Below are 15087 nucleotides of genomic sequence, written 5' to 3'. Positions count from 1 at the left end.
ACTGTACCTGGTTAATCTGGTGAGTAAGGTGCTGTGAGGAGCACAGAGTGTTTACCTTCAAACTTGTACCATAATTTCTGTATCCAGGTAGCTCCTGCTCCTTGCCTCTCTTGTGCAAGCGCTGGACTTTAAATGTGTTGTTTCTCCCCTTGTTTTCTCAGGTCCCACTTGCTTACTGTCACAGTGTCCTTTCCCAGTGTTTACAAAGATGATTTAGGCTTTCACCGCAAGCCTTTCATTTGCCGTGCTTCTGCAGGCACATCAGTGCATGGGACAATGTCTCTCTTGTTCACAGTGAACATCAGTGTTGTGGGAAGGGAACAAAAGACTGGAAGGGGTAATCAGCAGATGCAGTGAAACAATGCTGTAGAAAGAAAAAGTAGCTGGAGGGGGGCTGCTTCTGAGGTTGGAGGAGTGCTCAGTGAGGGGTGGCAACGCTTAACAAAAAGACACTGAAGAAATGCTGTTGCAATGGGTGAAGGTGTGACCTGCTCTCTATTATAGTAATCTGCTTTCATCATTCATCTGTGTGTAACCTTCTAAAACAATTTCTTAAGTACTTTCCATTTTGTCTGTGAGGGTCGAAGTTGTATGCAACTCTATAGCTGCAACTTAATATGAGCCACAGAGGGAAATAACTTTTAATAGGATACCATAGCAGCTGTAAGTTTGCAGGGAGCTAATTGAAACCATATTCTCTTACCACTCTGCCTTGAGCGTTAGAAAGAAGTATTTTAAGTGAGGCATAGTTCAATCTAGTGGTGATTTGGGGATGATTAAAGCTTATGAGACTACAGTCTACAGCTTTTTTTGTGGGTTTGTTAAATTTTTTTTGTTTGGCTTTATAGGCCTTCAATTGAAGGGGGTTTCCCATGGTTTCTAAGTTAACTTGGGTTGGTGGACCTACAAAAGATAAATGCCATAAGCCTTGTGATGCTAAGTGACAGCTCTCAGTCACCCCTGTACAAATGTGATCAGTTCCTTAAAACTCAGTGCCTGCTGAGAGACTCTGAGTGTATGAAAGCAGCTCTTTGCTACCAGAGTGGGTATCTCGGATTAGAAACAATTACTAACTAAATAATAGTTTTCTTTCCCTCTAATGAAAACAAGTTTGCATGGTTTGAATGGCAGCTTCCGGAGGGAAACATTGAAAGAGGAGGGATCTTAACAAATCACCTGGGATGGCTGAGGAGCAGAGTTGAGTGTGATGAGTCTGTGCTGGTTTTAGTTGCCAAAATAGAAAAACCCATCCCAAGGTTTGCGTAGGAAGGCAAGAAAGATGGCTGAGCTGCAGATGTGAAGCCTTGTGTTAATGGTCTTCAAGGCACTGAACAGAACCCAGAGAGACTTCAGGGTTAGGCTTTGACAAAGGGAATGGCAGATATTCATGGGAAGAATTCTCATCTGGTTGATTCTGATATAAGATAAAGGCTTTTAGGATAAAGATGGTGAGGCACTCACACAGGTTACCCAGAGAGGTGATGAGTACCTCATCCCTGCAGACACCCAAGGTCAAGCTGCTCATGTTCTGAGCACCTGATGGAGCTGTAGGTGCCCCTGTTCAGTGCAGAGGAGTTTGACCAGACAGCCTTTAGGAGTCCCTTCCAACTCAAATGATTCTATGATTCCATGAATCCATTGATACTCCTGGAGCTGGGTATGCAGAGGGCAGGGGCAGCTCTCACATAGATATGGTATGATAGATATGTAGGTATGGTATGATACATAGATATGGTAAAATAGATAGGTATGATAGATATCTCTCCATATAGCAGCTGGAGAGCTGTATTTTAAAGCAGGTTTGCTTTGTCTGTGATCTCACTGCCCCATTCCATGAGGGTTGTGTCAGTACAAACAGAGCTGCAAGCCATGTTTCCAGAGCTTGAACTGACAGCCACGTGCAGTTGTGCAGGAAGGGCTCAGCCACTTGTTTCCTAGAGCACAGGGAGATGGGCTGCTTCATCACTGCCAACCATTCTGCAAGCAGCCCTTCTGATTCCATGCATTTCTCTTTTTTTTTTTTCTTTATAAAAATTAGAGTCCTTCAGAGCTTAAGGAAACCGCATTTGATTCGGGGATATTATGCAGGCAGTATAAAGAAGGGTTTTTTTTAAAGAAATCAGCAGATTTTTGGAGGTTATTTGCTCAGCTCTACTATTAACGTGGTGTCGTTTGCCAGACTGTGATCAAAACCACTTGGCAGGAGAGACTTTGTCAGGAGGGTGAGCCAGTGGAGTGGAGCTGTCATCTAAATACGTCCAGAGAAGCCGTTCTCTTGGCATAGAAAACAGACTGTTTACAGAAAAAATAAACATGCCCTCTAAAATTATGTTTCTTCTCTGTAAAATCATGGAAGGTCACCAGGCTTTGACCCTACAGAAGGAGCGTAACACTTTATGAGACTTCTGTCAAAGCACGTGATAAAAAATAAATACACTGTAATAAAGAAGTGTCAGTCTGATGGTTGAGATGTGCCTTCCTAACGCGTTCTGTCTCCCTGCTGTAAGATGTGCTGTGCGTGCTGCTAGGCAAAGGAAGCCCATCTGGAGGGGATATCAAATCCATCCATTTTCTTGACGTATCAGTTGATGTAATTAACTTTTGTTTCATCTCCCAAGTAAGCCTCGTAAACACTAAAATGTGTCAAAGTAAAATATAATTTATTGAAGGGCGTAATTTCTAGAAGTCCTTATGATGTTTCAGCTGCTGGATAGAGCCCCAGATGCTGAATATCCACAAGGAACAAGATCCAGCCAAACCTTGGTTGTTCTCTGAGCGATGCCAATAGATGGATGAGATAGGGCTGAGGAGAGCTGTGGGAGCCACCTCTGCCTGCTGCTTTGTGTCGGGGCAGTAGGAGCACCTCCTCTTTGCTGCTCAAGATTTCTAGGTGTATTCTTTGTAATGGTTCCTTTTTCCTCCTCTGCAAGGCTGTTTGTTGAAATTCTGCTGTGTAAACTCCTGGCATGGGAGCAAGAAATGTCATTCACGAGAGCCCAGGTAAGACAGCACTGAGGCTTGGCCTGCCCTGAGCTCCCTGCTGTCACAGCTGGGTTGGTGTCTAGTCAAGGTAGGTGAAACAAACACCCCACACCACCACAGTCAGGAAGTTGCAGCTCTGTTTTTCAGGGCCATGCAGATTTGTCATCAGTGCTGCTGGGATACCTGCTGGTTTCTGAATGTACACAACCACATTACTCACTGTAACCACATTACTCAGTGTAACCATCAACCCTTTCTCAGCAGTTCAGAGGTGAAAAAGGACTTTCTCACTGCCACCCTCAGTCTCATATACAGCGCTAAGCCTGTCAGATGGCCCTGCTAGCAACTCCACCACTACTATTATACCCGTGAATAGCATAGAAGATATTGAAAGTTCTAAAACCTGAGCTATCAGCTTGCTGAGGATGAGTATGCAAGTGTTTAGCCTTGGGTTTTGCACACCCTGCCAATCCACTGAAGTTTTATGTTAATCAAGAAAAAGAGAAAGTCTTCCATTTGGTGGTAGTTTAAATTCTGCTCGGTTATAACTCACAGCCCCAAAGCATAAGAATTAAGTTTAATAGTTCATAAATTACACAGCGTGCAGCACATACTGTTGTAATCTGCACATACGCCATACGAAGTATTAACACCGATGTCTAAACAAAATTCAAAGTCACTGTAGGCAATCTTAAACCTCAGCTGTACAGTTTTCCTGAACTATTTTGGCTGTAGACATGACTTTTCACCCCTCTACCCCCATATGGTATTAATTCAATTGTTTTATATGTTATACATGCGTAAGAACTAGAAGGGATTTCCTCCAACAACAAACACTGAGGATAAAAAGGTTGGTGTTTATAAAAACGTCAAACTGAAAAGCTCTTCCATAGCTTGCTGGAGGATGGCTATCCTTTAAAACTCGGAGAGGAAAGCTGGAAGCTGATGCCCATTTCTCACTCATTGGGACTCTCAGCAGCAAGCAGGCAGAGAGGAGGCTGAGGGAACTTGGGCTTGGTTAAAAAGATCAGGAAACAGCTGATTTGGTTCCCAGGGGTGTGGGTTTTGATCACTGCTATTTGCTTTTTGCTTAGGAGCTCAGCATGAACTGGAAGGAGAAGAAGCTCTGAGGACAGTTGGCACTCTGCTGCAAGGTGTTGGAAGGGAAACCCTTCCTTGCAGCTGGAGTGGTGCTGTCCCACAGGAGGGCTGGCAGGGTGACTAATGAGGGGTCAGGAGAAGACAAGGGATCATCATGGTCTGTGCCATTTGCTTGCAGGCACAGGGCTGTGTTGGGAGCTGTGCTTGACCAAGGGCAGTCTGGGAGAACTTTTCGAGTCCTTGGGCCCAATCTTAACAGTGCTGATCAGCTTCCTTGCTTAGAATCAAATTAAATATCAGCAGAGAGCATGGCTGGAGTTTATGGTGTGGATTTGGGAAAAGGAGAGCATGCAGGAGCTTTGTAAGAGCAACAGGCTTGAGAAACTGCTGTCTCAGTTTGGTGTGTGAGCACTCTGGGATGGGCTGAGATCTCAAAGAGCCTTAAGAGGCAGGAGTAGGAGTGAGGACCAAAACGGCAGATGGGAGGTGAGGGAGAGAAGTTGGAAAGAGCATGCTGCTTTAATACGGCTTGGAGCTTCAACAGGAAACAGCTGGTGAGCTGGTGTGCGGGAAAAGGAACCAGCATCATGGGTTTGTATTGCTGTGCTCTCTGGTTCTTCTGTGGCATCTCTGAGATTAAACGGGAGGATCTCAGAACATTGCTGCAGACGGTCTGCTTGTCCCAGTATCCCAACAGTCTGATGCGCAGAGGCATTTCTATTGCCACTGATGTTCTTTGAAACAGTGATCCTCATTAATTCATAGAATCATAGAATCACAAAATGAATTAGGATCACTACAGTCTCAGCTTTTGAGTCCTCTTTCTAGAACCAAAACGATGGAAAGATTCGAGTGCTGCGGTCACACTGCGGTGCTGCTCTTTCCGGAGTGATGCACCGAGGACGCTGTCGTTGCGGCGGGGGCGGCCCGGCAGAGGGCACCCGCGGCCCGAGATCCGCCGGCCCAGATCCACGGACCCGACCCTCAGCCCCCCCAACCCCAGCGCTGGCCCCGCCGCTGTGCCGCTCTCCGGGAGCCGCGATGCTGCGTGAGCCCCCGCAATGAGAGGGAGGCGAAGGGAAGAAGCTGGCGGACAAAGCCTAGAACTGCGTTAAGCAGACCCATCTGTGGCTCAGATCGCTATCGGATGGTGGAATTTCGCCCAAAAAATTTGGAAGTGTCATAATATATGTACAGAAAAGCAAAACTGTTTAAACTTCTTAAGCGGTCATGTCCATATATGGGTTTATGGTTCTGTTCTGGATATGGTAAGTAGAAATGTGCCATATCAACCATCAGGCAGACAAGGCAGAAGTCAGCTCTCGTTTGGCCTGAAGTGATGGCACTGCGCTGATACGGGTGGCATTTGCCCTCACAGAAAGCAGACCAGGAGCTGCCTGCCTTCCCTTTAGTGCTGCGGCAACATCAGCAGGTACCAAACAGGTGTTTGGAAGGTGTGAGCATCACCCTTGGTGGTTTCCCAGGACAGGGGTTTGTTGGTGTCCTCAGTGCAAGCTGGGATGCCACCAGGTGTGGGACCTCCACTGGGGGCACAGCTGCTTGAGTACCCACCAAAGCAAGCAAGGTGAAACCAGCCTTCATGTCATTGCACACTCCATGTCCAATATAGGGCAAAGTCCTGAAAGAAGGTTTTAGGGGGATCACTCCTGCCAGTGTGTGAGGCACAGAGGAGTCACAGGGCCTTGTGCCCAAGCCCCGCTCCCTTGTGACAATGATTCCTATGGCAAAAGTTTCATTTTTAAGCATCCACTGAATCTCAGCCAAACTACAGAGATTAAAGCAGATAAAGGCTCCTAGGAATGTAAACAGCACACAGGAAATCCTAGTCCATGAGGCGTCATTTTATTCCAAAAACATTATTCCATCCCAAGATGATAAATCAGCCTCACCTTCTGTGTGTGCTGTGCCTGGGATCCTCAGTTCCCATCTCCTTCTGCTGGTGAAACTCCCCATAGATGCTGGCCATGCCCTGGGCTAGTGGTGGCCATAGATGCTGCCTGGGGCTATGGGCATCAGGCACACTGCTTGGTGCCCAGCTTGGCACCACGGAGCCCACCCTGCAGGGACCATTTGTGGGGCTTTAGACACCCGGGTGTTCAGTTTGGGAACTTTTCTTTAAGCATTTCTCATTGGTGTGATTTTCTTTAGTGCTCAGTGGATGCACTCTGCAGCCTGTTTGGTTCCATGGGGGTAGGGAGAGATTCTGCCCCTGCTCTGCTGGGAGGGCGCTTTGGTGGATCTGTACCATACTTTAAAATAAGATTTGCATTGAAATGCAAAGGCAGAAAAATAAGCTAACAGAAAAGAGCCACCACCACTACTATATTGTTTCATATCATGTGCCTGTTATAGAGAGCTTTGCTATTTAATTGGCTCTTAACAAGGTTTTTAACTGGCTGTAGCGGCGCTTGGGAGAGTCTGGCAAGTCAGCTTTAATATGATGTTAATATGTATAAAACATGGTGTTATTGTAGAAATTAAGAGTTTCAATTAGCCATTATTGTGTTAAATGCCTGCAGCACCTCCCCGCTGCTCTATAAAGAAACAGCCAGGTGGAAGCAGCAGACCAACACTGCTGAAAACCCATGGAATGTGGGGTTTGCTCTGTTTCTTCATTTTGCTGTTAAAAGCTGGAGGCCCCACTCTGCATAGATGTAATCATTAACTTAATTCTGTGAACTGTAAACTGTCCTATTCCAGTCAGCGCATGCAGCGAGCTGCCTGAGCACACCTCTCCTCTTTGCGGCATAGGGGATGATGTGACATCGGGAAGGGCATCTCTAATTGGCCAGCAGATGTGAGGCTTGCTAGAATTGAACACTGGGGCAATAAGGACAGTTTCTTGCTTTCTGTTTGGGGCTTTTTTAGCGTCTAGAAATAGGTGGTACAGCCATAGCTGTGGTTTCAGACAGGCTGTAATTACTGACCCGGTGCACCCACCTGTGGCTCACGGTGTGTTTGTGCCCATCCATTGCAGAGCAACCTCACTGCCTGCAGCTCTGCACGTGGCTCTGTGCCCATACGTGGCTGTGGCAGTGCTGTGTGTGGCACAGCCATCCCAAAGCCCCACACTGAAGGATTTCTGTTCGTGCTCTCCATCATATCACCGAGGGGCTCGGAGGCATTTTCCCATGTTGGAGCTGTGCATCAAAGCCACGCGTTGGTTTCGTGTGTGACAGGTGATCTGGCTGCTAAGGGCTGTACCAGCGCCATGTCAGCACCGTCACAGCATCGGCATGGACAGTGCCCCAGAACTGCTCCTCTGCGAGGACCTCGGGCAGGGAAGTGCAGGAGGCTGCCCCGAGTAATGCAGATGACTCTGCTGTTTCTTTTGGTTGTCTGGTTTTCTTAGGTTTGATAGCAGGTCCAGGTGGATAAGGGAAAAAGCGTGCTCTGCATGCACTGTCAGCAAGGGAAAACGTAACGGCGCCCCTCTGACGGCCGTGACACTGACTGGGGCAGCTGAGTGAGCTGAGCCCACAGAGCCCCGTGTTAGCCCGGAGGAGGGGGGCAGTGCCTGGAAGCGCTGTCTCAGCCCTAACTCTGCGTCCTCTGCGGGTTTGTTCTTCCGAGCATTGCTCCCCTCCTCTCTGAAGGAGGGAAAAGTATAACTAAAAACAAACAACAACAACAACAACAATAATAATAATAAAAAAAAAAACACAAAACAATGGAAAACAACACTAAAACTAAAAACAGAACTCCGCGCTTTTAAAGGTACTATTTAAAAAAGAAAAGAAGGGGAGGAAAAAAAGAAAAGAAAGGAAAAAGGAAAGGAAAGGAAAGGAAAGGAAAGGAAAGGAAAGGAAAGGAAAGGAAAGGAAAGGAAAGGAAAGGAAAGGAAAGGAAAGGAAAGGAAAGGAAAGGAAAGGAAAGAAAAAAAAGAAAAGAGTGGGACTCGCTGTTTTATGCCAGCGTTTTCCTACTCACTGGGCGCGTTCCGCAGCACGGCGGTGGCACGGAGGGCAGCTCCCGGTACAAGCACAGATCTCTCCGGAGATAGCGGCAGCTATGGGGATGGTTTCCGTCCGTTTGTAGGGTTTGGAGGAACGAGGTCCGGGGGCGGCGGGGCGGGGACGTGTCTCGATGCGGGGGCACAGAGCTCCGCATCTTCTGCCCGAAGCTGTAAGGGGGGAACGGCCGGGCCGCGTGGCCTCGGGCATCGCTTTGGGGTCCGCGTGTCAGCGCTGGGCTCCCCGTGGCAGCGAGCGCAGAGCGCTGCTCGGACGGAGCCGCTCCCTCACCCTCCTGCCCCGCGTGATGTCACGGCTTCCACTCTTCCCACCGCTTTGCGGATTTCCTGGACGCCGAGTGCCAGCAGAAAGAAGGCAGCGCCGGGGCCCGCAGCGCTCCGAGGCCGCCCCGAAGCCGTGGGGACGGGGCCGGTGGTGCGGGGCTGTACGGGGGCGGAGCGGGACGGTGGGGTCAATCCATATCCATCTCTATCTCTCTATCATGTCTGTATCTATAACTATATCTAGATATCTACGTCCGTATCTATATCCATATCCATATCTATATATCTCTAATCTCTGTATCTATCAATCTATCTATATTTATCTATCTACTTCTATCTAATCCGTACTTACTTGTCACCCTTTCTGCACCAAATCTCTTTCCCCCGTGCACACAGCGTGTTTCCTAAAGTACCCCAATGGGACAGAGTTTCTCTTTGGTTCTTTTTCGTGTTATGGTTGCTCCGCGCAGGGAAACGCGATGGGATCTTAACGGAGGAAAGGTGGGAAAATGGACAACAATCTCCTTCCCGTCAAAACGGGAATGAACCGACAAAGCTCCGGGGGAACTGCGGAACCGCGGGGACTCCGTTTCCCCCGCAGCCCTCGGAACAGCCGCAGTGTGACAGTGAGCGGCGGAGGGCTCTGCAGTGTGCCCTGGGTGAGATCCATGAGTCCCGAAACGAATGCGAACGCTTTGGTTAAAGAATAGAAACGAATCGTGAACAGTGAGGTGGCTTTGGGAACACCCTGCGTTTCTAACTGTGCGATAAACGTTTCGCGTGGCGCAAACAACACAAACCCGTTAAATGCGGAGCGTTTTCTTTTTAAGAAGACCGCGGCGCTTCCCTTCCAGTAGATGGGAAACGAAGTGCGAGTAATTCGGGGCTGCATTCGTTCGCCCCATCGCTGCCGAACGGCACGCGGTGCCCAGAGCGTCCCCTCGGGATGGGGCTGGCTGGGAAGCAGTGGAGGATCGCATCCACTTTAGGAGGTGCAAAATCAGCGCTCGGATTTGGGGGGTTCTGTGAATTAAACGATTTCTGTCATTTGAAGAGTCACGGTTAAATATAGTTATATATATATTCATATATATACACCAAGAGATTTACTTGGAGCGGTGGGATTCGCACTGCAACGATTTTAAACCATTATCTGAGGGTGCAGCCGGAGGGTCCTTCCAGCACAGCAGCGTCACCGCCCCATAGCGGAGCACCGCACCGATCCCGCACCGCTGCCGCTTCAATCCTCGGCCGTGTCGGCGTCTGCGGGGCCGCAAATTGCCGGAAGCGGTTCAGTGCGCTCGGGTCGGTGCTGTGCCCAGAGATGGGGGGCGAGAGGGGGTTGAAGTGGGATTCATCTTTGTGTCTGAGTTTTGTTTTATTTTAAATCAATGGCGGTGCTCAGCGGGAGAGCTGCTCTCGGAGTGGCGGTGTTTAACACTGCCGTATGGCAGCGTCCGCTCTCTCGACTGTGGCCCACATTCTCCCCACTTCGCTTCCAATTACCCGTCCCGTTATTTATCGCCGTGACACCCAGGGGGCTCCTCCGCCCCGGCTTTTAGGAACCGGCACGAAAACGGGCGGGGGCGCTCGGGACCCCACAAGGGGAAGGGAAGGGAGGCTCCCCAAAGCCTTCTCACGGGTTTTAGAGCATCGTTTTAAATTGACGGGACGCGGAGTAAACAGAAAATCCGAGCAGAACCGCTTCGTGCCAGCGGCAGTGAACACATGGTGCGGATTACAGGGAAGTCAGTGCGGGACAGAAAATCGAGCAGCTGAGGGAGCACCTGGCTGCTGTAGCACGTTGTGGCACAGCACTGCACAACGACAGTGACCCCGACACAGTGACCCCAGTGCAGTTCCCGGCCCGGCCCAATGCCCTCCGCTCCGTGGGGTGTTTCCGCGGCGCTGGGCCCGGGGCAGTTGCGGGACGCGGGGCTGAGAGATCGGCCCCGACAGAGGCTCCCGGAGGACGGCTCTGTGCCCCTTCCTCAGAGTCCCGTTCAGGGCATTCCTGCAGCAAGCACGAGCCGAGCGGTGGTGAGCGGCACGGGTTGCGGGGAACGAAACGAACCCCGTTGTGCCGGGCAGAATGTTTGCCAAACGGCTCTAAACGCAGGGGGAAGCGTTCCGCTCCTCTCTATGCTTTGTTTCTTTTCCCGACCGACCACTCTGAGTTCCCCATAGGGATGTGGCCGATCTCGGGGCACCTCCGCACCCCGCGGGGCCCTGCTCTGTGCTGTGCTGCCTGGGGCCGAGCGGGGCCGTGCCCGGGGAAGCTGGAGGGGGCGGGCAGGTGGCGGGCGGTGCCAGGAGCGCCCTGCCGGGGAAAGAGTGGGACGAAGGGGAGGGGGAGAGTGGGGGCGCACGGCAGTTCTAGGCCCACGCAATGTCGGACGTGTGCCTACCCGCTGCCCGCCTTGGGGCCCGTTTGCTTTATATGGCAGCGGATCAAATGCTACGCCGTAACCTCCCGCTTCCAGGTACTCGCCCGCCCCGGCCCCTTCCTTCCTCCGCGGCCCCTCCCGCGCCCTCCCCCGCCCGCCGCAGCCTCCGGGGCCGTATAATAGGGCCGCTGCCCGCCGGGCCGGGCCGGGTTGGGGAGGTGCTGCCCGGTGCCGCGCCCCGTGCGTGCGTGCGGCGGAACGGCCGCGGGCCGGCGGCGGCGCTCGGGGCGGTCCCGAGGCACTCGCGGAGCCAGAGCGGGGGGGGCGCCGCGCCGGGCCCTGCCCAGGGGTAGGGCGGGGTAGGGGCGATGGGCAGAGCCCCCGCTGCCCGGCTCCCAGCGGCCGGGGGGCTGCGTTAGGGCCCGGCGGCCGGGCTCGGCTCGGCACGGCCCGGGCGGCGGCGAGGATGCAGCACCCGCTGGAGCTGGGGGCCGCGCACTACTTCCCGGCCGAAGCCTTTCCCGACCACCGATCGCACCGCTACCGCAGTTTCATGATTGAGGAGATCCTCACCGACCCCCCCGACGCCAAGGGCGCGGCGCCGCCCGGGGAGCTGCTCAAGTTTGGGGTGCAAGCTCTGCTGTCGGCGCGGCCCTACCACAACCACCTCGGTATGTCCCGCCGGGGTCGGACGGGAGTGGTGCCGCAATTCCCGGCGCGTGTGGGGTCGCTCCTATGGGAGGAGAGCTCGGGAACTTCGCCGCGGCTCTCCGAGCGGGGACGGGGCAGCATTTGTGGGGCGCGGGTGTCTGTAGGGCCGTGGAGAGCGGTGCTGTGCGCGGAGAGACGGGGGATGGAGAGTGCGAGCCGCGGGACATGGTGAGGGATTTACCGGTGCAGGATAAGGGTATTAAGGACAGATTTTTTTGTCGTGTTCTGTGTTTTGGGTTTTTTTCTTTTCTTTTCTTCGGTTGTTGGATTTTTGGTAGATTTTTGTCATTTTATTTTAGTTCTATTTTATTTTAACGCGAGTATTTAACCTGCGATCGCGAATGCTTTCGCTTCCAAAGCTGTCTTCGTCTGCAGAGATGTGCTTCGTCTGCTGTTCATTTATCCGTAGAAGTGAACAGAACGGGAGGATTCCAAATTCTTGTTTTCTTCTTAAGAAAGAAATCAGGAAAACATCGAGCCCCGTAGTGGAAGTGCATGTATCGGAACACCTGGGATTCACGATTGTTTTAGATATTGGTCTGAAATGCCGGCCCGCACCGCTGTGTGTCCGTGTGTGCAATTCGGGCCGGGCCCGCATGTGCTTTCGAAGTCCCCGGGGCCGTGCTCAGCGTTCGGAGAAGCGGTCGCGGTGCTGCGTAGGGCGGTGGGATCTGCCTGCTTTTGGTGCGAGGTCCCTGGACGCTTGGTAGGGCCCCGCACGGCCGCACGTCGGGGTCGAGCTTGAGTCTGACGGCGCGGCCGTGGGTCCGTTAGTGCTTGAATCTGTCAGGTGGCACAAGCACCTAAATGGTTCCAAAAGGTTTCCGCGGTTAACGTGAGAATCTCTGGGTGACTGCCCGCTGCCGGCTGCAGGGCACGGCGTGACCCCACAGCGGCAGCAGGAGAAGGGCTCGGGGCCTTGCGCGGAGCCCATCCCGAGGAGCCCCCGGGGCCTCCCGGCTCTCACGGCCGCTCTCTCCCGCAGCCGTTCTGAAGGCGGAGCCGGCGGCCGTCTTCAAGTTCCCGCTGGCTCCCCTGGGCTGCTCGGGGCTGGGCTCGGCGCTGCTGGCCGCCGGCTCGGGGCTGCAGGGCGGCTCCGCCTCGCCCCACCTCCCGCTGGAGCTGCACCTCCGCGGCAAGCTGGAGCCGGGCGGCCCCGAGCCGGGCAGCAAAGCCAAGAAGGGCCGCCGCAGCCGCACCGTCTTCACTGAGCTGCAGCTCATGGGGCTGGAGAAGCGCTTCGAGAAGCAGAAGTACCTCTCGACGCCCGACAGGTACCGGCGGGGCGGCGCGGGGGCATCGTCCGGAGAGAAGGAGGAGAGCCGCGGGCCGGGCCGGGTCTCACTGCCTCTCTCCTGCCCGCAGAATAGACCTGGCCGAATCACTGGGGCTCAGCCAGCTCCAGGTGAAAACCTGGTACCAGAACAGGCGCATGAAATGGAAGAAAATAGTAAGTGCCCGCACCGGGCCCTCCCGGGGGAAAAATATACATATACATATATACACATGTATATGTATGTTTTGATATGCGTGTATGTCTCCGCTCCATGCGGCCACAGCATACGGGCTGCCCCAGCTCGAACCTTTCCGGCGCCTCTCGGGCAGCGGGGACTATTCCCTGCCGGGGTCGTGGACCGGAGCGCTGCTTTACGCAGGTGTCCCTGTGTCCTCCCTGCCCCGCAGGTGCTGCAGGGGGGCGGCCTGGAGTCCCCCACCAAGCCCAAGGGCCGCCCCAAGAAGAACTCCATCCCCAGCAGCGAGCAGCTCTCGGAGCAGGAGCGCGCCCGGGACGCCGAGAAACCCCCCGAGAGCCTGGGCTCGCCGGCTGAGGTCAGCCAGGAGGAGTGAGGGCACGGCCCGGCCCCACCGCCGCCGTCCGGGAGCGCGGGGACCCCTAGAGCCGCGTCGGGCCCCGGAGAGCGCTGCTGCCCCGGGCGGGAGGAACCCTGTGTGCAGCGGCCCGGGCGGTAGAGGCCGGGGGCGGAGGGTGGTGGGGCCGCGGTCGGAGCACCCAGCGCACAGCTCGGCCCCCGGCCCTGAGACCCACGGTGCGCGGCGGCCGGGGGGCACCGGGTCCGCCCTTGGCATTGCTCGCTGCGTGAAACCCTGTGGTGCCCCCAGTTACTCGAAAACTGCATTTCATGATCGGTTTTATTAATGCGAAGATATTTACTTTATTTCAATAAAGTATTTTATGGACTATTGCTCTGAGTAATGTAATGCTTTTTATCTTCTTTTTAATCGTTTCTTTATATTTTTGTTCGGCTTTTTTTCTTTTTTTTTTCTTTTTTTTTCCCCTTGTTCTCGGCTACACGTCATACCCGAAGGCTGCCCGGGGCCGGGCCTTTGCCTCACTCAAAGGGACGAGATGTTGTCTTCTTTTCTCTAAGAAATGCGGCATTGCCGTCTAACAGGCGGCTGAGATGCGGCGGCACATCTAAATGCTGCTTTAGGAAGACGGGGTTGGTGATGCTCTGCGCAGCGCTCGGGCAAAGGGAGCAGAGAAATTCCACCGAGCGCGGGGCTCTGCGCTCATTGCGGCGACGTAGCAAGGAGCCGTGGCACTGTTTTATTTTTAATTATCTTATTCTTTGCTGTACCTTTTATTTTTCCCCGTCGAGGTATCGATTGATAGAGCACCTCCAGAGACGTGCTATTATCATCGTCCTGAGAAAAAAAAAAAGAACAAAAAACAACCCAGAAGCGCTACGGGTAATTGGAGAGCGGCAGGGAGCGATGGAGAGCCGCTCCACGGCCCGGTCCCGAGGGCTGCGGGCGTTCCTTGCAGAGCCGGGCCGAGCCCTGGTTGCGGAACGCTAATTGCTGGGCGCTAACTGCTCGCCTGCTGAGTAATTACCGGCGGTTATTAGCCCACCCCCCGGCCCTGTCTGCCCCAGGTGCCGCCCGGTTCCCTCTGCCCGAGCGGCGTCCCACTTTAACCAAACCGCCGGGCCGAGCGATGGGGCATCGGTAAACACAGGATACAGCCGTGTTGAGTAAACAGGAAGCGAGCTCGTATTCTTATATTGAAACGACTCCTGGATTTAAACAAACAATCAGCTGGAAAGGTTCGGCGTGACCTTGGGGACAGGGATCAGCGTCGGGAAGGGCGAGGACGGCGCTTTCGAGGAGTGGAGCGGAGCCCCGCCGTCCATCCGGCTCGTCCCCGTCTCCTCTCAGCCCGTGGTTCTGCCGCAGCGCAGCAGCTTCAGCGCAGCCGAAAGAAGCAACAGCGTGTAATTAGACGGCGGATTCTCGGCTGCCTTTAACTGACTTAACGCACAGACGGGCTGTGCCCGACGTTAAGTAGCGCTTTGGAAACGTTATTTCTGTTGCATTTGTGATATCGTGTTAATAGTTTCTTTTCACATTTGAGTAAAGCGGTGAACAAGTGATTATTTTTCACAGACCGTAAAAGCATGAAATAAGGAAACTCATTTTACTTTTTTTTTTTTTTTTTTCTTTCTTTCTTTCTTTTCTTTTTTCCAGACAGTGTGAGGGGAACTCGGCGGCTCCGCGGCGGCTCCAGGGCGCGTTCCCCCAGGCTGCTGCCCTCGGGCCGGGGTTCTCGGGGCAGGCGGGGTGCAACGAAGCCCTTCCGGAGCCACGAGCAGCCACCCGATATGTGGCACCGCGGGGCGATGGCAG

General features: G+C 53.4%; 1 protein-coding gene across 1 annotated transcript; it reads left to right on the top strand.

Annotated features, from left to right (window-relative positions):
- The first annotated feature begins 10958 nt into the window (after window positions 1-10958).
- Window positions 10959-13554, top strand: BARX1 (BARX homeobox 1). The gene is made up of 4 exons (XM_072347524.1): window positions 10959-11399; window positions 12425-12713; window positions 12805-12889; window positions 13123-13554. Exons 1-4 carry the CDS (start codon window positions 11195-11197, stop codon window positions 13285-13287), a joined length of 744 nt encoding a protein of 247 aa, XP_072203625.1. The 5' UTR covers window positions 10959-11194; the 3' UTR covers window positions 13288-13554.
- The last annotated feature ends 1533 nt before the right edge of the window (window positions 13555-15087 follow it).

The sequence above is a fragment of the Excalfactoria chinensis genome, chromosome 12 (assembly GCF_039878825.1).
Source record: "Excalfactoria chinensis isolate bCotChi1 chromosome 12, bCotChi1.hap2, whole genome shotgun sequence".
Taxonomy (NCBI): Eukaryota; Metazoa; Chordata; class Aves; order Galliformes; family Phasianidae; genus Excalfactoria; species Excalfactoria chinensis.
This window is presented reverse-complemented; position numbering and strand designations above follow the sequence as displayed.